The sequence below is a fragment of the Typopeltis vanoorti genome, chromosome 23 (genome assembly GCF_054136105.1).
Source record: "Typopeltis vanoorti isolate ZY-2024b chromosome 23, IOZ_Tvanoo_1.0, whole genome shotgun sequence".
NCBI lineage: Eukaryota > Metazoa > Arthropoda > Arachnida > Uropygi > Thelyphonidae > Typopeltis > Typopeltis vanoorti.
Window position 1 is genome coordinate 80,814,195 of NC_143571.1, and position 27,147 is coordinate 80,841,341.

Below are 27,147 nucleotides of genomic sequence, written 5' to 3' on the forward strand. Positions count from 1 at the left end.
CAAAAAAAAATCGGAAGAATTATTGGAATTATAGTTTACTTTTCCTTTAGTGTTACATGGTGATCAGCATTCATTTTACACAAATTATGGACTCGACAACCGTGTTATAAATAATTATCTTAATTTCCCATTTTGACCTTCATATTAAGGTCATTAAGTAATTTCGTATGAAAGAATGTTTCTCTGATGCTGTCTTAAATGAATATAGCTTTGATGTAGTCAATATATTTTATTTCATTTATTTATTGTAATTTTATTTTATTTTCACTAGAGGTCAAGCTAGTAAAATAACCTGAAGTAAAATAAGTATGCTGAAGAGACAATAATCAAATCATTGTCTCTTCAGCATACTATGTGAAATGTAATTTAGCTTGTCTCTATATATATATATATATATAAGTGTATACTCCAGATGATGATGACCTTCATATGAAGGTTGAAACGTCAGGAAATTAAAATAATTATTTATAATACCATTGCAGAGTCCATAATTTGTGTAAAATGAAAAAAAAAATGTAAAATAAGTTATAGTTTAAAATTAATTACTTCTAAACCCACACCGTGTGTGTTATTATTTATTTCCAAAAGCACCATCATGCAAAACTGTCAGTTTTACCATGTATTACAACTTTTAATTTATTAAAATATCCAACTGAAAGATGGTGTTACTGGTCATCCCTAGTATGTAATACAATACAGTATATTGCCTGGAAATGTATAGTGGTTTTCATTAATTAAAACAGAACAGAATGACAGACACATACACATTAGGTTGGATGGCTTCCATTGTTGGACCCTGTTTATTTCAACAGACATGAACTTTAAAAACTATTGTGATAAAACAATTAATACATAATATTAATAATAATAATTTTATTACAATAATATTCGAGTATGAAGTTATTTCTGCTGTTCATTTTATTTTCCAAATTCATTCAAATATTTCAGTAAAATGTATGATTTTTCTCTTTTTTCTTTGAAAAAAAAAAAAAAACTTCCATACTGAGTTCTTTAATACAAAGAGTGCAACCGTTATACATATGTCTCCCATGAAAAATGGTGCCATCATAGTATTTGAAGCATTCATACATACATATATATATAAATATATATGTATGTATGTATTTATATATATATTTATACTTTATTTATATAATACGGTTTACCAACAATATTTTCACAGATAAAACTCATTTATATGAGCATGAATATGAAAACAGGGTAAGGGAAAAATTGTGGGTAGGGATGAGGGGGAATTATAAAGCTTTCATGTCCAAAAAGTAGAATATAAAAAATTAGGGATTTTACTGGAGATCAACATGTAATAATTTTACAGTAGGTAAAACTACGTATCGACTGGAAGAACATGTTTCATAATATCACCAACCTAGCTAGCTGTGCGTATGGTGACAAAGTTCTCTAATAGGCTCATGGAAGACTGGGATTAGCCAATCAGAGCCAGGTGATTTTTTTCCCCTTCCCGCAGATTGGTTTGATTTGGACTGAGCAAGATCACAATAATTAAGGCACTTTGGATGATGCATTAAACTAGCTTAACAAACCTTGTATTATGCTATGCCCATGACAGTGGTCTAACATTCTAAAACATTCGCAATAACAAGAGTCTACATCAACATATCACTGTGTTATATAAAGCTTTCAACATCGATATGAAGGTGAGAAAAATGTATGAAAAATGAAAATGCTCTAAAAAAAAAAAAAAAAAGAAAGGAAAAACACTTGGCATGGTATACAATACGCCCTCTGGTGCTAAGAGAACGCAGGCCAGGTCATCTATATACAATCTTTTCAGAGTTAATTAAAACCTTTTTTTTTTTTTTTTATGCATAAGGCAGACTCTGGCATGGTGTATATGTGTGAGCTCGTGACCAAAGCCTTCAAAATTCACAGCAAGAACTTTCTAAACATCTTCATATACTAATAAACTAATAATTTTCTTGTCCAAGAAAGACAATGTCACTCGGAGAAAAAAAGGTCAAAGAGGAATAAGGCAAATTAAAGTAATAAAACACGTAACTTTTCAAATAAAACACTCCACATAGACTGTTTGTATTTTTAACTACACAAGAATGAACAACAATCACTCACATGCACACACACACACACACATGCACACATACATACACACAAACTAGCATCAGAGGCTTATGCAGCAGAAAATGCAGTGACCAGATCCAAGGGTAGATAAATTTCCCTGCTAGGTAGCACACTAGTCATCATCTTTCTTCTCTGGCTTGAGATCCACCATGGCATGGAGTTCCTCTGGGGTATATCCCAGAAGGCTCTGCAGGTCACAAACAAAGCGATACACATAACGTTTCCCAGCAGTTTTGTGAATTATGTTTTTATCATAATAATACCGTAATCCACGACTTAGTTTCTCATAGTTCATTTTAGGCTTGTTTTTGCGAATGCCCCAGCGGCGGGCCACTTCATCTGGGTCGGTGAGCTTGAATTCCCACCCATCACCAGTCCAACTAATAAAACCTTGGCAGGACTTGTCAGTGAGCAACTCAAGAAGAAATTGCCAGAGTTGAATCGGTCCACTCCCTGCAATGAAAAATAATAGGGCTGTAAACACTATTCAAATTCTAATAAATCTAGCATCAAGAGAAAATATTTATTTTTCATTTCAAAATTAAGAAAATGCACCAATTCTGTCCCATTTATATTCAGTTTACATTCATAAGCAGAAGTTTTTTAATATAATAAATAACTAGATTAATCTAAATGGCACACCAATGTTGCATTTTCCTCACAAATAGCCTTATCTAAATATATATATCTAAATATATATATATTATTAAAAGGAGTTTGCGAGTAGTAACAATAAGCATAATGCAGAGCTATTTTAGAAAAATTCTCAGTAACTTTAATATTAAAAGTATTGTTAATTTTTCTTAAATATAGATTTTTTAAAAATATTTATACATGTAGAATTCTTTAAAAATATACAGAAATATCAGAAAATGAATGCTGACCTAGGTGGCCAAGTGAGCATCTTCACTCTTCAAACAACAGACTATAGATTTGAATCCCATCAAGGGTATGAATGTTTGTGAATGTCTTTAGGGGTAGATGCTTTTCAGTCAGTGATAGTGGGCATTGTCCAGAATGTTCAGATACCTCTTGGAGTCCAATATTTGTGGTACCATCCAAGGCCAAACCAGGAAAAACAAAACCATACTATCACACAGCTACCAACGAATTTCATAGTTGGGGTTATGCACTCTGGTAAGAGACGTTCACCAGGCATCCACCACACCCATGCCAGTCTATTTGGTAGAGGGTGTAACATGATTTGTTTCTCCATAACACAGCTTTCAAGCTTCCACTGTTCATGCTCTTTGTGCCAGTGAAGATGATGCTGTATATTGGTTCTGATAACGTTAGGCTTGCATATTGCTGTCCTGCCATGGAAACCCATGTTGTGAGCCTTTGTTTCTGAATGTTTTGTGCAGATTTGTGTTCCAGTCAATGCCTGAACTCCACATTCAATATGTACGAGTAGGCTGATGAATGGCAGTTTTTAGATATTATCTTTCATAGCACTTGCCATCATGTTCGGTGAGTTGTTCACTGCAGGTAGCACTTGCAGTGTACTCTCCGCACTTCCATCTCAGTAAGGTATCACTGATTGTTGACCTGGGATGGCCCGATTTGTCAACAATTTGCCAAACAGACAGGCGTGGCATCCTATCACACCACCTCTTTCAAACTCTATCAGTTCCCTTCTCATAGCCATTTCACCCAGACACAGTTGCAATGACTTGGAAGCATCATATTCCTCCAATTTATACTGACTACAAACATATAACTCATTACATGGCATGATGCACCTTGCTAATGGAGATGTCCTTTGGCTTCTTTCCAAGCAGTATATAACAGAGCCTACTAAAATTTTGGTTATATAACAGCTACATGTTTAGCACAAAAAATTAAATATGTTAAATAAGTGTTAGAAGTAGTACAAAAATTTTAAAATGTTTCAAATATGTAGAGCTGAAGTCAGAAACTGCCTCTTATGTGTGAATTAAACTTCACTGCAAGGCAGTTTTACAACTACAGCTGAACATGGAATAAAATTTCCTACTAAGAACAAAACATCACCAATCCCTAGGGTGTAATACAGAGTGGTAGTGTTTCGTTTAAATATAATAAGCTTTTTTTATACTATTTTACTTATATAATACAATAACAGTTTATAAGTCAAAGTTTTGTATACAGTTAAGCATTAGGGCAAAAATGCCTGTTGACTTATACTCTGTTATTATTTCAAGGATTTGGAATAACATTAATAAACTCTTTTGCTCTCTCTGTTACAGGAATGACTAGCCTTACAAAAGTATTCCAAATATCTGTATTTAAGTTCATCATGCTGTATGGAACATCTAGGAAAGGAATCTTATTACAATTGGTTGTTAACGTTCTAAAATGATAAAGCAAGTTTGCTCAATTAATTAACATGAAATGATCGTTATACAATCATTTCATGTTATACATAAAACAATGCAATGGTAAGACTGAAGGAGATTATTTATTATTATCATCATCAACATTTGACCTCCATGAAGTCAGAGACTCATCGTGGGAGGTGCTCACTATTGCATGCAATGCTCATCCAACCGCATCTTAAACTGCTTCAATGTGTCCACATCCACAACACACTCAGGCAATGCATTCCACTCACCAAACACCCTCCATGCAAAGAACCTGCTTCTCACTCCTTTGATCATACCCTCCTTATAGTTTCCAGCAATGGCCTCTTGTTCTACTTCCCTCTCCCATTCTATGAAAAATCTCTTCCATGTCTACCTGATAACAACCCCTGACCAGCTTATATGTCTCAATCATATTCCCCCCTCTTCCTCCTATTCACGAAGCTCTGCAACTTACATTCTCTCAATCTGTCCTCGTACTCCACGTTCCAAAGACCACTGACTACCTTTGTGAATCTTCTCTGTACCCTTTCCAACATATCCTCATCACCATGAAAACCTGGCAACCAAATCTGTGCACAATAATTATTCATTAGCTATTAAAAAAAAAAGCTTTAGTGATATGAAATTAGAATAAGACTTTCCCATATCTTAGATAGAAAGAGGCAGTCATTCCAATTAAGTTTGAATGGCGAAGTTAGGTGCTTTCTTTAAACAAACATTCCAATTTATACTGATGTCAACGAAGTAAGCGTATTTCAGATCATAAGATATTGTGGTTTGTATCTGTTCCATGCTGTGCCAAACCATGTTTTTCAAATTTGCTAATATAAGATTGAAAAATCAGCTAATGCTTTTTTTTTTGTTGTTCCCATATTAGGAGTAGGCGAGGCTGTTTTAGCTCTATCTAACTTTTGGAGATTGAGTGGGCAGTTCAATCTCCACTGGTAGCCAATCAGAGATAGCTGGCCCAAAGTGAAGAAGGTGGCCAACAAGTGCTGCAATCTCATGGCCCCTTAACCCTAACACAATATTTTTAATGTATTAAAATAGTGTGGGTTCGATGGCTGATTTTCTTGAGTTTACGAGACGAAAAACTTGAGTTTCCAGGAGGAAAAAAAACCCACTTGCCCATGCCAGGGATCGACTAACCTGTGAACCAGTTGAAAAAAAGCTTAGAAAATGTTTCCAACAATGGCCTCTTGTCTGCAACTAGACTCGAACTTATCTCGAAAGTATTTTTTCATGCAGTCAAGTGCCGTAGAGTGCAAACACCACTTTTACTGAGCTACACAGGCTCCCAGACAAGCATCCCAAACTGCACAGTAGAAAAGGAAATAATGACACCAATCTTATATTAGCAACAGTAAATCTGAGAAATCTGGCTTGGCACAGCTCAGAATAGATACAGACCACAATATCCTATAATCTGAAACATGCTTACTTCATTGATGCTGCTAAAAATTGGAACGTTTATTTAAAGAAAGTGCTGAGGCCTTACTTCTCTATTCGAACTTAAATCAGAACAACTGCTTCTCTATATCTAAGCTATGAGAACATCTTATTCTAATCACACGTCATTAAAGTTTTTTTTTCCTTAAATAGCTAATAAGTAATATTGCAATATTACTTCAATCATACCACTGCAATGTTTTATGTATAACATCATGCAGCTCTTACTTTTTCAAATCAATCCACTGTTCACATTCTACTTCGTAATTAACTATCACCACCACCACTGATGATAATGGCCTGTAATATTCAAGCTGAAATATATGGCTTTAAATAAATAGTATTACTTATTCCTTAAAATCTCTCATGGCACAAGAATCTCTTCAAGTTTGCTCAAGTCTTTGAGAATTAATTTCCACATATTTCCTATCCAAGTCTCTCACTTCTAAATGTTATTGTTTAATAATATTTAGGCTTGTTCCACTGTTATTCACAATACTGCATGATGTGAAAGATCCCTCTCTTGATTGGGATTGTATGTTCCCTTTCATTAATGCTTTTTCAGCATCTCACTGCTAAGATTTATAGCAGCTATCAAGATCATAAAAGCACACACAAAAAAAAAGATGAAATGTGGTCCCACATCCGAAGGATGTCTTTCAAGTCATTCCTTACCAAGGAAATTCAAGGTAAATACTAGTTTGTCTTTGCTTAAGAGAAAAAAAAAAGTTTTTATAGATACATAGTCTACATTGTCTATTTACTCCCTTTCAAACAATAAGTTATATGTGTATTCTATACCCTTCCTTTCAGCTAGCAACCACAACAGATTTTTATGTCTGCATTATTTAATCAGCCAGAAAAGCATTTATGAAAATATACACACATTAATGTGAAAAAATGCTATTTTACTGGGAAAAATCTTTATAGTGATAGGCTGAACTGAAAGTATGCATTATTTGATCATCGGCTCTTCTCAACAACATTACATGAGCTGAGGATTATAAACTCTTCAAGAAACATCAATCTGGGTATAGCACTTCATTTACTCACATCAAAACTAAATAACATATAGTTGAGCAAACTGTTTTAGATACTGCCAAATCCCACCAATACTTCTATAACATAACCTTCACTCTACAACATCTGCTATTGTCTTTTGTTCCACAGTTTGTATCAAATTTGATCTACTTTCATTCTGTCCATATATTGATCAGTATGACATCAGTGAGAACAGTAATCCATCCTTGAACATTCAAATAATATGTAACATTGATACTCAAATTCTCTTATGATGAGATCTGTGAAGAGAATTTGATTTGCAACCTCTGTATATTATAATTGTAATAGCATAGCATTTCAAAACACTTTATTAAAATGACAATGAAATGTCCAGCTGCTCCTCCCTCATTCCAAATCCTTGTAATAGCATAAATCAATAAACTGAAACCGAGAACAGTGAGATACACACAGGAAATAAAACTTGCATACTATTGACCTGAATATAATCTTTATTTCATAAAAAATGAAAGAGTAGCAGTATAAACTGCTTTATGCTATTCATATCTTGTAATTTAGTAGATATTAAAATATGTTATTTAAGATTTTGCCATACTAGTTTTAATTCAGTATTATGTTTCTTTCTGCGAGTTTTCCATTACTATTATATTTTATTAGAAATTCATATAATTATATTTTAACTATATTTAATTATTTTATTAGCACTAGCAAAAGTGTATATCACTGTCCTTCCAGTAGCAATTACCTGACTGCACAAAGAGATTTACTATTTGTTTTTCCCCTTTATTTTTCTAATCACCAGGCAAAGCTGAGCCAAAAACAAAAATCATATGGAATTACTTAATTTATAAAGAAAGTGCAGTCAGATAGTGGCAGCAGCAGTGGATAATATAAGAGCACACGTAACCCTCTAACCCAGTGTTTCTCAACGTGGGCAATTTGAATATTTTGGGGGGCAATTAGAAAATGTACATGTACATATTTATGTTATACTTTTTCAGAACTTGGCCGACTATTATGCTAGAGGGAGGGCATCAAAATCTTTGAGACGTTGAGGTGGGGCATGATCCAAAAAACATTGAGAAATACTGCTCTAACCCTTCCCTAATTTCCACTCTGCTGCCCTACAGTAAACGCAACAAGAACACACCAGAGTAACCTGCGAGCACGGCGGCTTGAATGACGGGCTTTGCATCACTTCCTTGGACCTGGGTCTGGCCTGGAGATTGGCTCTGTACATGGCCCAGATGGTTCAGATTGGGGTGGTTTTCTCGAGGTGTAAGTCCTGCAAATGCCGGGTGATGAGGATGATGATTGTGACCACCAGGTAACCCTCCGTGGGTTCCTATATCTCCAGGCCACTGATCGGTGGGGGTGGGTACTGATGTAGGGACTGTTTGGAAAGGTGGTTCATAGTGATGACTGTAGCCATCTGATATTGCCAGCTCATGAGGAGCATAGCGTCCTGTAACAGACAAAATGGGCAGTTTGAATCTTCTGCTATTTTGTACATACATCATCTTAAACTATTTAATGAAAGATAATAAGATATGACAATGCAATAATAAGATATGACAATGCAAACCACAATATCTTTTTTTTTTACAAGAGATCTGACAATAAAGTAATGGAAATGATTTTGTTATGGACCAATGGCCATGGCAGCAATATATTTCAGTATACAAACCTTACTACATAATTCTATTTAGTATTAGAACTGGTTTGAGTGCATTTGTCTGAAATGGCATTGTTTTTATCAAGGTAATTGTTGACACTCATCAGCAGAGAATCAACATAGATTTCTAGTGAAAGCCAAGGAGAAAAGGCTCCAAAATTATTGAAATACTATGTAATGTTTATGAACATAATGCAATGTCTTTGGGTTTGTAATAGGGGAAATGCTCTCTTCGAGGCATTAATAGTGATTTAAGTAATGCCTTATCACTATTAATTAATGCTGAAGAATGCATATTAATGATATTAAATCCAGACTATGACATCAAATTATGATTATAATATTAAAAGAATTACATGATTTGGTATAAAATTATAGGTATAAAAGTATATTAACTGCTAGAATGATAACAGGGGAACTAAATATTAGCAAAGCGACCATATATGATTAGAAAGTTGGACATGAAAAATCTTTAAGTAATGACAATTCCAAAAAATCTCACTGAAGAGCAAAATTTTGGAATTTTTAGTGAAAAAAAACAAAAAAACTCTTAGAATATTGAGGTTCATTGCCCTTGTGACAAATTCAGGTATTGGATCGCATTCATCTCAGCAAGTTACTTGCTCCCTTTGAAGGTAACTCCTGTGTTTTTATAAAAATTTCTGTTCACGTCAAATCCATAATAAAAAATCACATTGTTAAAAATTCAGACAATTAATTTTGACAACACATCTTTATTTACTAATGTACCACACTAACAGAGACTCTTGATTTAATAAATGAAACAAAATACTTAGCACAGTTAAGTGCTTTGTATTCTGGCTGCACTATATACATGAGTTGTTTGCCATTTGACTCGTATGAACAAGATACTTTAGATTCTCTCTTTAGACTGCAAGTAGCAGTGTAAAGAGAGGCATTATCAAACTTAAGAGCCAAAGAAAAATACAAATGATACCCAATATAACACATTGGCAATTATAGCTCATAAGCATGGATCCACCTTGAATCTCAGAGACTTGACCCTCAATTTCATATCTACCATAACTCCAAGATCTGTACCTCATCAGTCAGTACCATTGACAGTGTAGCATAAATGCAGCCTGCTTCACGGAGCGGTTTAATATGGGCGCTCGTTCAGCCATATTGTGGTAGGTGCCGTTGCTACACTAACAATTCCTCTTAGCGTAGCAAGTGCAGAAAGAAGTTTTTCCAAACTTAACTGCTTAAAAATTATTTACGAACAGCAATGACCCAAGAAAGATTGGTTGATCTAGCAACTATATCGATAGAGGTGGACATAGCTTATAATTTAAATTTAGAACAGTTTTATTGTGCAATATCCCTGTAGAGCAAACATTTAATTATGTAATCATTTCGGATTAATGTTTCTCTTCTAATAAAAATGAAATAGCAATTGGAGATGTTAAAGATACCAAGCAATTTTATAAGCTAGGATTTTTAATCCTTTTTCCAAAGTAAGCAAACAGCCAAGTAAGTCAAGTTTGCGGCTGCACATAGTGCAACTCATGGTAAAGGTAGAGCAAGCTCTGATCACTTTCCTTAGAATTTTCCCCAAATGCAAAGCACATTTCCTTGCAGAAATGTATGATGCTATGCACTAAGGTAATGGTCACTACTCATACCTGTTTCGACCTTTATTGAGGTCTTGTCAGTGGGAGCCAGACCTAAAAAATGCCAAGGGAGCTTATAAATATTTTACCTAAACAAGTTGCCATAAGGTGCTTTGACCTTATTAAATAAAAATCTCAGGATGAGACTAATATAATATGTAGAAAAAAACCCAGCTTATAAAATTGCTTGGTATCTTTAACATAATATATACCCAAGGTAAAATACTTTCAGCAATTGTAGATTTTCTTATAATTTTGTCTTATAATCCATCAGGAGCGATATTTAATTGTTTGTCTCATGGCACAATCTAATCTGGCGATGACCCTGTCATCAGTTTTCTCCATGCATAAAACCACCAATATATAATATGACATTTGAAATCACATCACATAAAGTGCATAACTTTACGCTTACTAAAGTCACTGTCATTTGTTCACAGTTCCAGTCTATTCAAGTCATTCTGTAAGTGGTGCATATTAGTAGCATCCCTGATCATCCTGATTTTCTTTATTTTGCCAGCAAATAACTGAACATTTACTGTCAGGTCCTTCTCATTAGTTCAATGACTGCCTAGATCACTGGTCATTCAAATCCGGCAAATTCATATCCCCATATACCTTTCTGATACCTGTCCATCAATATGCATATTATAATACACAAATATTGCGTATTATTAAATACATAATAAATGGTTTTTGGACACTCTTAGCTAATAAACCAGACCTTCATGGTTTGTTTTTATTATCAGGAAAGTACTAAAACAAAATTAATTCCTAATACACTAGCCAACAAGAACAAAATATGGATACATCCTTTGGAAATTACCCTTAAGATTTTAATTCCAACGGTACTATTTCATTACTAAGGAAGATGAAATCTATCCCTTAAATCCTAAGTGGCTCCCAACCTTTTCAGTAATCAATCCCTTCCTGAACTTGAAAAATTATGGTGGATCCCCCTCAAAAAAAAAATACGCAAAATCAGCAATATACGTTTAGTAAAAATATACTGCCTGTGGAAATATGCAACTAGTAATCACCCGAGGAATATTGTGTAGTCGGAAGAATTTTTCTTCCGAAAAATCATATTTTTCATCCCACTCGAGTACAATGAAATTTAAAAATTACCCTCAATATAAAATAAAAGACAATGCACGAAACTTTCTAGCAAGTTCGATTGTTGGTTTGGTATGGCTTAGCGGATCCAAATACCTTTGGGAAAAAGGTATTATGACTTGCCCATGTGTGGACAAAATTATAAACACTGCACAAACACCAGAGTTGAAGATACTAACCAGTAACAACAAGATTTTTTTGGTCAATAAAATGGATCAGCAAATTTTTTTTGGAAGAGATTGCTTGTCGGAACAGCAAACTTGACATACTGGGTATATATATATATAAAAAAAAAAAAAATGAAACAACAAAAATATTATTTTAGGTGCCCAGGTTGTAAAACCCTGGGTACAAATCCCATCCTAGAGACTCAGAACGTGAGTAACCTGTATCAGGACTATTGAACTGAATTGTGAGTTCGTGCATGGTTAGAAGAATTTTTCTTCCAAAAGATCAGTTTTTCACCCACAAAACGGCCCAAAAACATACGTAATTAACAGAAATAACACACTGGCCTCAACAGTAATTAACAGAAATAACCTCGGCAGTGACTTTAATCAGAAAAGTTGACATTATACTAAAAAGCTTTTGGAATATGAGAACTTTTTGAACTTTAAAAAAATTTCATGGATCATCTGGATTAATAAAAAAAGCATACATGCAAAAACATCAATACGTTAAATTAAAGATGCCAAGAACTTTGGACAACAATATATATTTTGTTAAAATAAATACAGGTATCCCTTGATATATATGCGGTTTTGATTAGTGCAAAAAAAAATATTGTGACTATAAACTTGATATATGCAGGGCCGGTTCGAGAGTATCTGATGCTCCTAGGCAAAGAAAATTTAATCGCCCCTATATATTGTATCTCTATATATTCATATTCATAGTACTATGCAGCAAAATCTGGCGCCCCGAAGTCTTTGCACCCCTAGGCGATTGCCTAGGTTTACCTAATGATAAAACCGACCCTGGATATATTGCGGTATCAAATTTGATTAGTGCGGCCCAAAAAGTTTGAAAATAAGCAAAGCGTTAGACTTGGTCAATGAAACCGATAAGATCACGTGATATAGTTCGCCCACCGATTTGAGGTCCCTCGATACTTCTGCGCATGTCAGAAAAAGGAGAATCCATTCCGTTAATAAGGTAATCGGTCTGTCTTCTGGGATGTAATAATAAACAAACTGAGTTTGTTTATTATTACATCCCAGTATGGCTGGGATGTAATAATGGTATGGCTTATGAGTTTGTTTATTATTACAGGTCGGAAAATTTAGCTTTTCTTTTACGAACATTGCTGTTTTTAAAGTGTAACTATTTTGCTTGTATAACAGTTGGAAAAATGTACGTAGAGTGTTAATACGTGCAAATACTGCGTTCTACATAAAACAATGTCACTTCGCTCCATGATAAGTTTCCTTTTATTCTGGGACTTTTTAAAACAAAATCCGATTTCATGAAGTATTTTCCTTAAAGTTTCTCTTTTCCAAGGAAAATTAATTTTTTCTTTAAGCACAGGAATCAATTTCGGAACAGTTGGCACTCTTTTCTCGACCACGTAAAATTCGTGAATAGCTCTTCTTATAACGTCTACATCAAAATCATTCTAAGCTATGGTTTCGATGGTTTTCTTTCTCTGGCGCTTTTTTTTTTTTTTTAGGAGATTTAAATTTTGGCTTACCTTCACTTTTTGATTCCCTACGAATTCTTTTAACAGCCGACCCCGATACGCCCGCAATTGCACTTGCACGTTTTATGACTTGAGAAAGGGAAACAAGAAGACGGCCTTCTGACGATTCTTTTTCGCAGAATGTCAGCACATTATTCAATATTCTTTTGCAAGAGCTACTGAAACGTGTAACAATAGAACTTGTTGACTGTACTGGATCCATCATACAAATTAATAATAAAAAATAATGCAAAAAGAGAACAACAAAAATCAAGCTAGTACTAGTACAGCGACAGACAAGAAAGCATGTGATTTCGCATGTTGGCGACCAATTCGTACATCCTTCATTTCTTTCTCCCCTTCAGCATGAATCGACCATTCTTGGCACCAAGCCAAGAAGGGATCTAGAAATGGTGGGCGAACTATACGAGTCGTGCTCCAACGTTAGTAACTCACTCTCGGCCTCAGTCTCAGTGCTTCAATTTATCAGCAGAGCGTAGCGCGTACCGACGTATATGTGTATGTATTACAGTGTACGCTTACGGTCTATCCGCATATCACGTAATTTTCAATAATTTATTAATTATTAATAATCATTAATTTCAAGTTCTTTGATAGTTATGTAAAGCATTACTCTTCTTGAAATCGAACATCAACAGACATACGAAGAGGAAGAAGAAATGGAAGATGTATCTAAAGAAATCACTATCAAAGAACTTGAAAAATTGTTTAGGACAATTGAGAAGGCAAAAGAACTTATACTAGAGATAGAGCCAAATGTAGAGAGAAGCAGTAACGTTAGTCACGGTTTAGATAAACAAATTGATTGTTATCGCAAAATCATGGAGGAGAAAAAAAGCTACCATTGTTCAGTTTACGTTAGATAAGTTTTTTATAAAAAATAAATATTTAGATAAGTTTTTATGTAACAAATATGTATAAATAAAATATATAAATACATGTCACCTTAAAAAAGAAATGATGTTTAAATTTTTATATTTTGCAGGATTCATTATAATTATTCCCATTAATTCTTTACATTGAATAATGCGGTCTCCATTGAGGATTAATTAACCGCATATATCAAGGGATACCTTTATTTCATAATGCCACGTTTAACCTTTTGATATCCACAGGCACTTTTTTGTTGTTGGTGGTTTAAAGATATGTTAATCACATGCTGTTTGCCATAATATTCAATAAAATTTACTAGTTTACCATTATGTTACATATTATACATTTATTTAAAAAATACGCTAACCTTTTATTTAACTTTTGGAAATTGGAGGTAAATCGATCAGAGACAGCTGGTCGAAGACTATCAGTGATCATAATTAACAACTGAGGAAGAGAGTACGACAAACAACTATCACCATCTCATGCGTGATCAAAACTACAAAAGTGAAAAAAAAAAACGTGGTCCCTAACACTAGATAATATTATCTGAATTACTGCGAGTTCTAAGGTCGACTTCGTTTATTTAATTTATTGATTTGCGATATGAAAAACACGAGTTTCCTGGAGAAAAAAACCTATTTGCACATGCCGAAGATCGACTAACTCGGAAACCGGTCGAAGAAGGGCTTAGAAAAAGTTGTTTTGATCAGCGACTAAAATCGAACTTAGAACAACTTTCTTCGGGCGACCTTAGCTATGGACGCAAACGTCATTCGTTACATATAATACACTAAAAACCAAATATATCCTCCCACCATCACCACACGGAGGATAGCCATCATAGACCTATGCAGTTCTGCACTTGTGATATATCTCCTTTAGATCCATTCTTTTGGCTGCTGATGTAAACACCTGAGTATTCTTGTATGATTTTTAATTCATACAAGATTATGTGATAGCCAAAATGGTACTCGATATTGATAATGTGGTTTTAATTTATTACTTTATCATTAACTCAATAGTAGAAACTTGAACGACTATGACAAATACAAATAAATATCGACTCACCTCTTGGGAATGCTTTCCCATGAAAGGGTGGTTGGTACTTTGTTTCCTGGGCTATGGCTAGCGAAGGTGGATTAGGGTAAAACTCCGGACTACTGTCTAGATAGGCAGCATGTGCCGAAGGTGCTTCTAAGCCATAGTCGTGAGTGTCATCGTAGTGATGAGTCAACCCCATCTCATCATGGCTCATATCATTAAGAGTGTGCATTGACTGAGCTATGTGGCTGTATCCACCTAAAAGAAAAAAGAAGGAAAAAAAAAAAGAGGGGGGTGTTAATATATGTAACTAATCAAGTCAATTCTAAAGAAAAAAAAATCTGATTGGATCATTTTGAAAGAAATTTGTGATTGCTAATAGTTCATGCATAGATGCTGCTGTCATCTACCGGACATACGAAATTTAGTTCTGATTGTTTTTTAAATTATAAATAAAGCCTTAGCCATTTTGCATTTAATAGTATATCATGCTTTATGCATATAAAACATGATCTATTATCAAAATAATGCACGTTTAGTGGATTTCATTTAAAGTGAAACGATCTAGTCTTGTCATACCTCTGTTATTGCATTGCTTGGCTAAAAGACAAGGGTTCTAAGAAGTATGAATACTGTTAAGAAATCGTCTATTAAAAACTGTTTAATCTAGTATTTACCTTTCTTATCTTTACATCTTCCTTCTTTCTTCCCCTCTTCGTGTCCCCTTAATACCGCTGCAGTACCGCATGTTTGTACAGTAATGAATGAACTTTTTCCAGTGAGGAGGGAAAGAAACCGGATGTGACGTCACCAGGCGTGACGAGTATGGGAACCACGGCATGTTGTCCACCTGTTCGTTGCTCGGCTGCGCACGGATTGTTTGCTTCCTGCCAAAAAAGGTTCTCCCTTAACATATGAATATCCCCCCGGCCCCACAGACGCCCTTCACATATTCACCTTAGTTTATTTCAACCAGCTCTCTCTCTCACCCCCACCCTACCCCTCTAGTCCATCACACTGTGTACAGTTAAAGAGAGAAGAGTTCCACTTCCGGCCAACATCCTGTTAAAAGTATCTTAATTTGAGCCTTTTACAGAAACATTTCATTTGTTTTGTTGAATATCACTTTTTAACTGTGTAAAAAATGTATAGGGCCAATAGTCAATGTTCTTTGTGTTTTCATATACATTTCTTTCTCTCTATCTATCTCTTTTCTCTTGCTGGTTTGTCTATCTATGTTCCAACATGTTTGTCTATCTATGTTCCAACACTTTAAGAGCAAGTGTTTTATAACACTTGCTCTTAAAGACCAGGTTAAGCCACACATGAACAACACTCTTTGACAGTTGCACGTTAATATTTTTAGGCCGAAGAATCAGGCAAATCCAGATAGTAAAAAGTAACTCAAGTCCCTCAACATTAAAGGCTGAAACTGGAGTAGTTTGAAAAAACCATTGTTGATTTCTACAGCAGTGTTCGCAAATGATCTAAACCCTGAAATTCACCAACGGTAATAATGTAGTATAGGTTTACAATCAATTTATAGTTAACATGATTAAAATCACAAGATTTAAGATGCCACATTTCTTGCATTGCTTCATATATTGAAAAAGTAAATGTTAAGTTTCTTACATTACTGGAAATGTAATTATTACAGACATATTCAAATGAATTGATTTTTACAACAATAAACTGTTCGGTCTCTGTCAACAGATGGCAGCACTAACGTGAACGCTGGAGTACCGCTATTAAAACATGAATAAAAATTTTAATTTATTAACCATACTATAGATGTACACGGGAAAGTGGAACGCATTTTATTCCTTTTCAACCAGAACTTATCTTTAACAAAACCCGATATCACCACCTCTACCGATGGCTGCTTTATTATCAGCTTGGTGGCAGCGGGATCAACTGTTTTCAATTCTGGGTTAATAGGTGGCAACTTCCGTTCCCTAGGGGCACTGTAGCACGTGACAGACGGAAGGCCTACTTCCGTCAGACATTTTGCAGGGATCAGTCCCGATTTCCTGCTGTAGACAAGGTGTTGGAGTCGATACGGTTAATGGCCTCGCCAAAAATCACGGTTGCACTTTCTCCAGATATACGATCATATCCGGTCCAACCAACAGGTGATGTTTGTACCAAGCAGAAGTCTGCCCGGGGGGGGATTACTGTACAACGGAATTTTCTACTTTGAAAAGATGATTCATGTCGAATATCTTCAAAATAAATGGGTGAAAATTGCCAAACAATGCAATACCCCTCCACAAAATATCGTATCCCTAACATATTTAAAAAAGATTTATTTATACTTACTTAAATGAAGAAAGCGTAATTTTCCCATCGTCTCACTATTGGACTAACTGCCTGGTCTATAATAAAACTAACGCTACAGTAATACTGTGCCAGAAGGGTACATGTGCGGTACGGCTCTACAAATTCGAGGCAACAGATTGTGAAATTTTCCTTTCGACTAGTGGGAAAGTATGGAAGTAAAAATATCTGAACTTATTATGCTACATATGCGTTGTTTTGATCACAATGCACGCCTAGAAATGACGTACTGATGATAGAGGATGCAATACTTCCTGTAGCTCGGTCCAACCCATAATGTTCAATAAGGTTGATGTGGCAACTGTTCGTGCGTTATATCAGCTATACATCGTTCTCATAATTCTAGATATTATGAAATGGCAAATAGAGAGTAATGGTCCGCATATTATATTATTCGTTAACATGACGTCACAGGAGATAGTTATAAATGTTTGCAAGGAATCAAACGAAAAGAAGCCACCGATGGCGGGGGGGGGAGGCAAAAGAGACTAGTCCAGAACTAGTGAGTTCTTTGAATACTTAGATGTACTGATTAGTAATCATAATGATAACAAAACTTTTAAGAGCTATTGGCGAAGGGAACCCAACATATATGCTTAAACACGCACTGTATATTAGTAATCACAGCTGTGCTTTGTTTGCAAGTGTATTAAAAACAAGTTTCTACTCTGTCAGTCAGCATTGTTAACCTTCTTTCGAGTAACCATATCTGGATGTTGTATTTATTAATTGATGAGCTCACTAATAGCAACGCCAACTATTCCCTTCTTTTAATGATAACAAGGCGTTCGTTCCTAGACCCATATGAGGAATAGAACAGTTAAGCCTTTGCCATAAGCTATCAAAGGATATGGAGTTGAACGTTGGTCAATTAATTATTATCATTCGTTTTATGAATGGAAGAAATCATTATATCGTGTAGTTGCAAATGTAATTAAGTTTAAGATAACAATTAACTTTTCCATTAATCTTTCGAATTTCATTTTAATTTTTTTTTTTGACAAATACTTACCATCTATAAAGGGTTGATGGCCGGAAACTGGGGTACCTGGTTGACCTCCGTTCATGACAGGGGTCACCTTTTGCTCCGGTAATGGAAAACCGCCACCCTGCTGGAAGAATTCGTCGAAATCAGGGGTGCATACTGATTCGTACAAATTAGAGGGAACGTTCTCCAAGGAAGCACGTTCCTTTTCAACGTCTGCAAGAAAGAAAGAAAAAAAAAAAAAGAGAGAGAGAGAAATGAATGTATGTCAACTATCGCTATGAATTTGTACACGCACAGACACACACACACACTGATGTTTTTTTTTTTTGTTTTTTTTATCGGACATATTATTATAAGCGGATCAAAATTTCAATTTTCTTTCTTTATTTTGTATTAATAATTGCCACATAATTCGTTTCTCGATCAGTAAATCACAACCGAATTTTTTTATAATTCCTGAATAAAGGGACAATCGGGGGACCATTTATTCATGGATATCCAAACTGATTGTTAACTAATACTAAATAAATATTCTCAAAGCTTACCAAACCGATGATATGATCCGTCATCAAAATAATTACCTAATCTGTTCTATATCATAGAATCGTGGCCACCCTATTCTGCATAATCACATCATACGAAGAGTTCTGTTACACTATTTATGTCACGCACCTTCCGAACAATAACAAACTATTTTCATAGTAATATATTGTAGCTGTGCGCAGAATATTATATTATATGCGTTGTTTGATCCGCGATCATGATCACAGCCTACTAATAGGATACGAGGAGATTTAACCACTCTAGCGGCACCATAGATAAAATACACTATCATTGTACAATTGGGAGAAGTCACGGATCCAAAATATAGTTAGATGTGGTGTTATATAATTTTGTGTTCCTTATATACAAAGGGCGGGAGAGGCGGAAATCAGATACAGTATTTCTAAAACCCACATTGAATCGTTTGAGTTTTCCGAAACATATGTGGCAAGAGTGCTTAGAAATGCGTTACAGTTCTAACAAGTTTTTTTTTTGTAGACAGTATTTTACCTTGGGTATAATAAATGTTAAAAATACCAAGCAATTTTAAACCTGGTTTTACTCCATTTCCCAAGTAAGCAAACAGACAAACAAGTCAAGTTTGCGCCTGCAAGTGATGCAAGTCTAGCTGATCCTACAGATAGTGCAAGACCAAGGCAACTCGTGGTAAAGGTGGCATAAGCTCTGATCACTAATCTTAATATTTACCCTTAATGCCAAAACACATCTCCAAAAAGGGTATGTATGATGTTTTGTATTAAAGGCAAGGGGCCACTACCCAGACCTGCTAAACTTGCATCACTTGCAGGCGCAAACTTAACTTGTTTGTCTGTTTGCTTACTTGGGAAATGGAGTAAAACCAGGTTTAAAATTGCTTGGTATTTTTAACATTTATTATACCCAAGGTAAAATACTGTCTACATTTATATCTCCTCCAGAGATTTTTATTTAATAAGGTTAAAACACCTTATGGTAACTTGTTCTGGTAAAATACTTATAAGCTCTGTATTACTAAATCTTGGTATTTCTAGCCTGGCTCCCACTGATGAGGCCTCAATAAAGGTCGAAAGCGGTCTGGGTAGTGGCCCCTTGCCTTTAATACAAAACATCAGACAAACTTGACTTGTTTGTCTGTTTGCTTACTTGGGAAATGGAGTAAAACCAGGTTTAAAATTGCTTAGTATTTTTAACAAGGTTTTTTTTTTTTTAGCTTGTTTTCTTCAGTACAGTTAGCACCTATATATCTGATGGGGAAACTGTGGCACTCCATATTGATCGGAACACTACCAATATACTTCAAGAACCAAACTTGTGCCTTGTTTGTACAGAGTACAACTCACCAGAACACACATAATACATCGACGCCTGAATGAATGTTCTACCGGAGGGCAGTTTTTTTATTTATTTATTTTATTTGTTACCGAGTGATTACCTTATTCTCTCTCTCCAGCTAACAGCTGTGAGTTCGAATCCCGCCGTAGGCATAGATGTTGATAATTATCTTTAGATGGGCAATGAATTTCGTCACCAGATGTGCGACCATCGCCTCGTTTATTGGAGGCCTGAAGCAGCTTCAAAACATTTCACGTTTGATGTCTAGAACAGGGTTTCTGGACTATGTAAAAACTAATAATAAAAAATACAAAAATTATAAAATGAATAAGAAAAATAGGGGGGAAAATTCTTAGCCCATTCACGATATTAATGTACTGTAAGCTTTCAATCTTTTGTAAGTAGGAGCCACATAAAAAATCTAAAAGATAAATTTAATTTAATACTAGGAGGGGGTCGAATTTCTCATGCTAGCGTCCAATAAATAAAATGACCACTGTGGGTTCGATTCTAGTAATTGGAGAGGTATCTCTAGTTCAGGCGATATCGACAGTGCCCTTTGGTGGGAAAGATTTAGCTTTGAATCTTTTGACGATGCCAGAAACATTATAAAGGCTTTTCAATCGAAGGTGATTTAGTCGATCTCGTATGCCAGTGAAAATATGTTTGTTGCTTTTCTTTTCTTTTTCCGACAACAGTTTACAAATATTAAACGTCATGCAGTGCTGTCAGTCCTCAAAACAATCAATAACATGTGTTAAAAATTATAGCCACTATATAAATTTTATTTAAAGTATTCCATATTTTCTTTCATTTTTCATTTGATATTATACCTCAGTATCCATCAAAAGTAGACGATTCATCTTATATAGAAACGCTCAAAGACTAAGCCAAAATATAATAAATTTAAAGAATAATTATAATTTAATACAATGTAATATTTCATTTGCGAAAAAAATAATAAATTTCACGTGAGAAAATACTTTCTTGATATAATTGATAATATTTTGTTATTTAAATAAAGAAAAATTAAGCGGATGAAACTTAGTAAGATTACTTTATTTAAAATTAATTAAGATTTTTTAAAAATATATTTTTATTAGAAGAAATCGATTCCCATTTATGATTTAAATTAAAATAATATGAGATTAATTGATATTAATATTAATATTAATAAAAATCGAATTCCTCTTATGAATGAAATTACTAGACTGAAGAACTATTAAAATGTTAAAATACAATATTAAAATCCTTATAGTCCTTATAAGGACTGGCTTAAAGGGGCGAAGCAAGAATGCTTTTCATATTCCCCGTTATCTGTAGAGGACAGTGTAGGGATAAGGTGTTATTGAGCTATTAAAGCTCTGATCATGGCAGGAGGGTAACAGCAATAGCCGAGCCTCATTAAGAACTTCATTGGCTACAGCATTGCTATCCATTACCCTCCAAGGGTATTGGATAGCAATGTAGTCCTTATAGTCCTTATAAGGACTGGCTTAAAGGGGCGAAGCAAGAATGCTTTTCATATTCCCCGTTATCTGTAGAGGACAGTGTAGGGATAAGGTGGTATTGAGCTATTAAAGCTCTGATCATGGCAGGAGGGTAACAAGCAATAGCCGAGCCTCAGTTAGAACTTCACTGGCTACAGCATTGCCATCCAATACCCTCCAAGGGTATTGGATTGAATGAATCAATCACCGCATCTCACGGTCGATTGATTCTCATCCATTCTAGCAATGTAGTGTCGTAGTGCCGTAGTATTTTATTATCCTTTATATAAAAAAAATAAGAGTATACTTAATTATTCTAGCTAAACTCTGAAATTATGCATTTTATAGAATTTTTAAAATAATGTAAAGTGTATTATTATACAAAACAAAATATTATATTCTTTTTTCAACAAATTTTTAAGCATTGAAAAAGGGGTTTAAAACTGTCAACTTTTTTATACTGCAAAGATAATTCAGATACCAATGAAATAACTTTCTAAGTTTGCCACACTAAAAAAAAAAAAACTGAAAATTTCTCGATAATATAATAATACATTAGAACGGATAGTTTCACTTTCAGGGAATATTTAAATTCGAGATCTACGATTCTCATTTATGATTTAAACGACAGTTGAAAGAATGAAGAAAATAATTGAAAATACAGGATGGATTTTATGATGTGGATCAGAGAATCCACATCATAAAATATAAATAAATAAACCTCTATGGTTAAAATCTTCCACAATTGGATATTCTGCAATCTAAATAATTAATAACGTCAAACAAAAATCAATTAACAATAATACAATGTATTATTGTATTACTTTTGAGCCATCTTGCATATGTAAATTTAATTGATTTCTCACTGTTACAGTACGTATAATTTGTTCATTGAGGTATTTAAAAATAGCATATTTATGAAGCGTTTTGTAAAGTTACTATATATCGGTACATAAGCAAATCGTATCGTAGAATTTTGCGCTAACTTATACTATATACAGGCGATGGTGGATATTAGGGCCGTAGTTTCGCAAAAGTGTTTAGATTTACAAATTAAAAAGGGACTAAATGTGAAAATATTCATAATCAAATTCCTGATATGTACCCTCAGGGATGTACAGAATGTTATACAGAGAGAGAGAGAGAGAGACCTTAATCTTTTTTTAATTTCATTATATGCAAAATAAATAAATAATGTCGTGCCACATTCTCACCAAATTCTGAATTTGAGCACAAGCTATTATCTGTGAATTAAACCAATAGCAAACTAAATGAATATGAGAAACTATTACATTTATTATTACAATCACATTATTATATGATTTACTTCAGATGATTTTGTGATACTGGAAACATCTCAATGGTACTTTTTCTCTTCCTTACCTTGCATATGATACTCATATCAGAGACGAGGAGTATTTCGGGACAATCAAATTCATCAAGACGCACATATAAATGTAAAACACGGGCCTTGATAAATATCGAGAAATTCTTAGAACGTGTTAAGAGAGAGAGTGTGTGTTGGGAAGGAGAAATGCGTCAAATTCTGACACCATTCGGTGCACACATTCACTAAAATCCGTGAACACCAATGGATAAAATAGTGAAACACAGAAATGGATGGATTTCTGAATCAGTGATAAGATTCGTAAGACTTTCCAGGTTTACGGATGTTAGAAGCGGGACAACAGAGACTATTTTAACAGGTTTCGTATGCAGCTAGCGATGTAGTTTCAGTAAATTAGAAAAACAAGTGCAAAGAAAGATGAAGAGAAGACGGTCAATGCTGGGAAATGTTCTTTACAGGGAAACGACAAGTTTATCGCCAATTAAGCTGCGCCTGCTAATGGTATTATAACATAGCTAAATGACATCACTGCCGAAAGGGGAAAGGCAGGATGATTTGATCGCTGTATGAATGGAAGATGAGAGGATGAAACATGGGATGCGAATGACGAAACCAAATTGAATAAAAAAACGTTTTCCGCTATTCGATGTTGGATAGGAAGGAAGACGATAGCAGCAGAGAGATTACTTACAGACCAGCAGGGTGGGAAGGAAGAGCGCCCTTGTCGCCACTGTCGGTAGGAAGTACTTGAAAACGCTCTATTGTGCCGAAGGTCTCCCGTCGGATGTGCACTCAGGATGTGGTAAACACTTCATATTCCTGCGGGCAAAAGTCGAGCTGTCCACTTCCACCGCAGCTAGACTCGTGTGCAGTGGCTGCTCTGAGGGCAGGTGAATTTTAGTGGGAGTGCGGAGAAAACGCATGCACGCGTCGGCAGACTCGGGTGACGTTTAGAAGAGTGGCGTTAGCTCAGAGCATCCAGAGAACTCAGGGTCGACACCGGATGTACACTGCGTGGAGTCAGTGCTGCGGAACGCGCACCGCTTCGTGGCCATCCGACGAACTCCCTATCGCCAATGGGACGGTCGTCATTCAGGTAGGAGATTTTTGCACGTTTTGGTACATGCGAAAGACCAACATCGCCACCCCCACTGGGTCTTGGAGTGTATGGTTCGCTGGGTGTTTGTTAAAGTTTGTACGGACAGGTGGGGGAGGGACTACTCGGTTGGAAAGGTGGGGGGATAGGGAAGAAAGTTGTTTCTCTATTTTCCCCCCTTCCTCGCTTAACGGTAACCGCAAGAAACAGGGGCAGGGAGAAGAAAGATGGAAACGGAATGTGTCTCAAAGTCACTCGGCCGAATCCGAATTTTAAAGTGGTGTTTCTAGGCACGTCTGAGTCAGAAGGTCAATTTTTAGGGAGAGGGGATTTCCGTTATAGTCGCATTTGCTAATGCCACCATTCATAAACCATCAGTCTATAATAATGCTTCATAAATGTAGAATAGTTTTCATTTATTCATTACAGAATTCACCAGATATAGTAGTAATAAGTTAACCACTAACTTCTGTAAAAATTGTTACTTTTATTTACAAAAGAAATACAAAATTCAAATTCTGAAATCTCGTGATTGTTAAATGCTTGAGTTTAAATATTAACTTTGTGCGTCAACCGTTAAGATCATGCAAACCTAAATTTACTGATATCACAATACGTACCCAAGGCCCTTTGGATTTTTTTCTGGCTTTGTTTTAGACTACAAAAAAGGCTCTTGTTATCAGTTTAAAGATTCAATCAACACAAACGAACATCAATCATGACTCACCTTATTTCGTCATCTGCTTTAAGGGAGAAGTTCACAATCAATATTTTAGCAACAACTGTGGTCACATAGCATCCCCCTCGGTGACAAACCGAACAGGATATCGCTTGGTGACGCGTTACCTTTGACCTCCTCCTCCACCTATTTGTTTCCTGCTATACTCGTTTCATCACTAAATGCCACCATTTTCTGCCTGGCACCAGAGTCCTGATGAAGAGAGGTAGGGGAGAGGGGAAAGAAAAGGTCAGAGGGGGGGTGAGAGAGTTGGCTTTAGCTATAGTTAAACAGAACTCCACCCAAACAGTCGGATAAAATAGGCCGGATGCTCAGATTGACAAACATAAAGAAAAGGATGGGATACATCTACCACTTTTGTCTTATTTTACGTTGGTGGACGAAGCCAGAGCAACAGCCAGCTCATTGATGCAAAACTAGAGGGGTGAGGGGAAGGAAATATATTTGCTAACAAAGTTTGAAGGTATTTTAATAGCATTTTTTTTTTCTTTAGTATACGTGTATGTGAAAATTCTTATAAGTATTGGTTAGAGGAAGATACTTCTGATGCGTTTTTGGAAGTGCTTCTATTTTTTTTTATTTTTTTTTTTAATTGAAATCTTGTGCAGAAAAAAACAAAAGAAAATTACCTTTTTGGAGGATATCCAAATGTTCCCATAAAATATCTCCCATGTATGGAGGTGCACGTGCTAAAAAAGCTTCCCTTCCTAGGGAACACATATCTTTCCCCTTCATAGCAAAGTTCTGAGTGTTGATGTTCACACCTTCCAAACTAAATTCGCGGATGGCCCAGTTTAACCAATGGGAGACGTTCATTTCACTCCATTGTCTTGGATCTGAAAGAGAAAGATGTTTTTTAGCTTTGGGAATCCTTTCATACTTCACAAAAGCACTGTTCCTCTTCTCGGAAAACATATTGGATTGAACGATAAAACTGACTTTAGCTATAAATAGCAAGTAAGCTATGTACTACAGTGAAAAAGTCCTATGAAGCCATAAAAAGTAATAATCTTCTTTGTTGAATGTCTAAAAATTAGGCGAATACAAATTAAACAGTGTAATTTAAACAATGAAGAAACCTCATTTGTGGATTTTAGGATTGCATTTGTTCGTGGCCTTCGCTTGACTAACATCGAGCAAAAAAACATGGGGAAAGAGTAACGGAGCGGAAAATGGCCTTGGATTTTAACTTTGCGCATGCATTTCTGTCACAATTATTTCACTTTGTGATGAGGGGTAAATATGTAGTCGTACTTCATATTTGAGAGCAGCTAATTTTTATAACAATGTTAGGTTATTATTAAATTCTGCTAACTGAAACACGTGATAATTAAACAATTACAGAATATCTGTTCTAGGATAAATGTGCACCAATACATATTTTTTTTCGGCTGAAACTGCAGTGAATTAATTGGGGTTTCGAACCAGCAGTCCGGTCAAGTGAAGGACATGACCTGTTCTATCCGTGTATTGGTCAGAATGTAAGGGCTACAAAAAACTCCATCATGTGTATCGAAAATCCTGGCTTCACTCCCGGCTTTTCATTGTCCGTCGGTTCAACAAGGACATGGGAAACTACACATATCAGACTTCCTTCCTGTAAATCCTCGTTCGTTTGATACACTTCTATTCAGTTTATACTGTAGGCGAATATGTTGCGTTGCACCAAAAAATGAATCACATTATTAGCATATAAATGAGCTTCACAGTACAGGTGAACAGATATTATGATAGGTTCGTACAGAATTCTGTCATTTCGTATACTGGTGAAAAATAACTCACCTGTCGCTTATAAATATATATATATATATATATATATATATATTAGGAAAGGCTATTGGAAAGCAAGGCTGATAATGGAAATAATTGGTCCGTCCAAAACCTAATGATACATTGATAAAAGACAAATAAATACAGCTAGGTAGCATTTTTTTTTTCTGATTTAAAATGCGTAAATAGATTTGCTGGCATACATCGATGTAATATGTCTCGTAATCTTTTATGAGTCCGATGTTAAAAGAAAAAAAAAATAGCCTACAGATTATCAATTTTAAATTTGAAATGTTTATGTCGATTAGTCATGTGATTTAGACTTATATTGTGGAAGTATAATGGCTTATCACAAAAGCAAATATTTTATTGCCGATATTTCGTCTACAGTAACTGAGACATTTTCAAGGTTAATCACAGAGGCACATAATGTAATGAATAAGAACACGAAATTTCACTTCTGTGTTTTATTCAATTCTACATTGTGTGCCTTTGTGATTAATCTTGAAAATGTTTTGAGTAACTGAGGAC

At 35.1% G+C, this 27,147-nt stretch overlaps 1 protein-coding gene across 4 annotated transcripts in view; it reads right to left on the minus strand.

Annotated features, from left to right (window-relative positions):
- Positions 1-774: 774 nt before the first annotated feature.
- pnt (ETS transcription factor pointed) overlaps positions 775-27,147 on the minus strand; it is a 129,653-nt gene continuing 103,280 nt past the window's right edge. For 3 of the 4 annotated variants that reach the window (XM_090412695.1, XM_090412698.1, XM_090412697.1), the window contains 5 exons: positions 25,476-25,682; positions 18,323-18,511; positions 15,001-15,231; positions 8,083-8,397; positions 775-2,571 (listed from right to left, as the gene is read on the minus strand). In XM_090412695.1, the coding sequence (XP_090268821.1) occupies positions 2,231-2,571; positions 8,083-8,397; positions 15,001-15,231; positions 18,323-18,511; positions 25,476-25,682 (1,283 nt within the window). In that variant the 3' untranslated portion in view covers positions 775-2,230. The remainder of the gene's footprint in view (positions 2,572-8,082; positions 8,398-15,000; positions 15,232-18,322; positions 18,512-25,475; positions 25,683-27,147) is intronic. The other variant, XM_090412696.1, reaches the window with a different exon arrangement.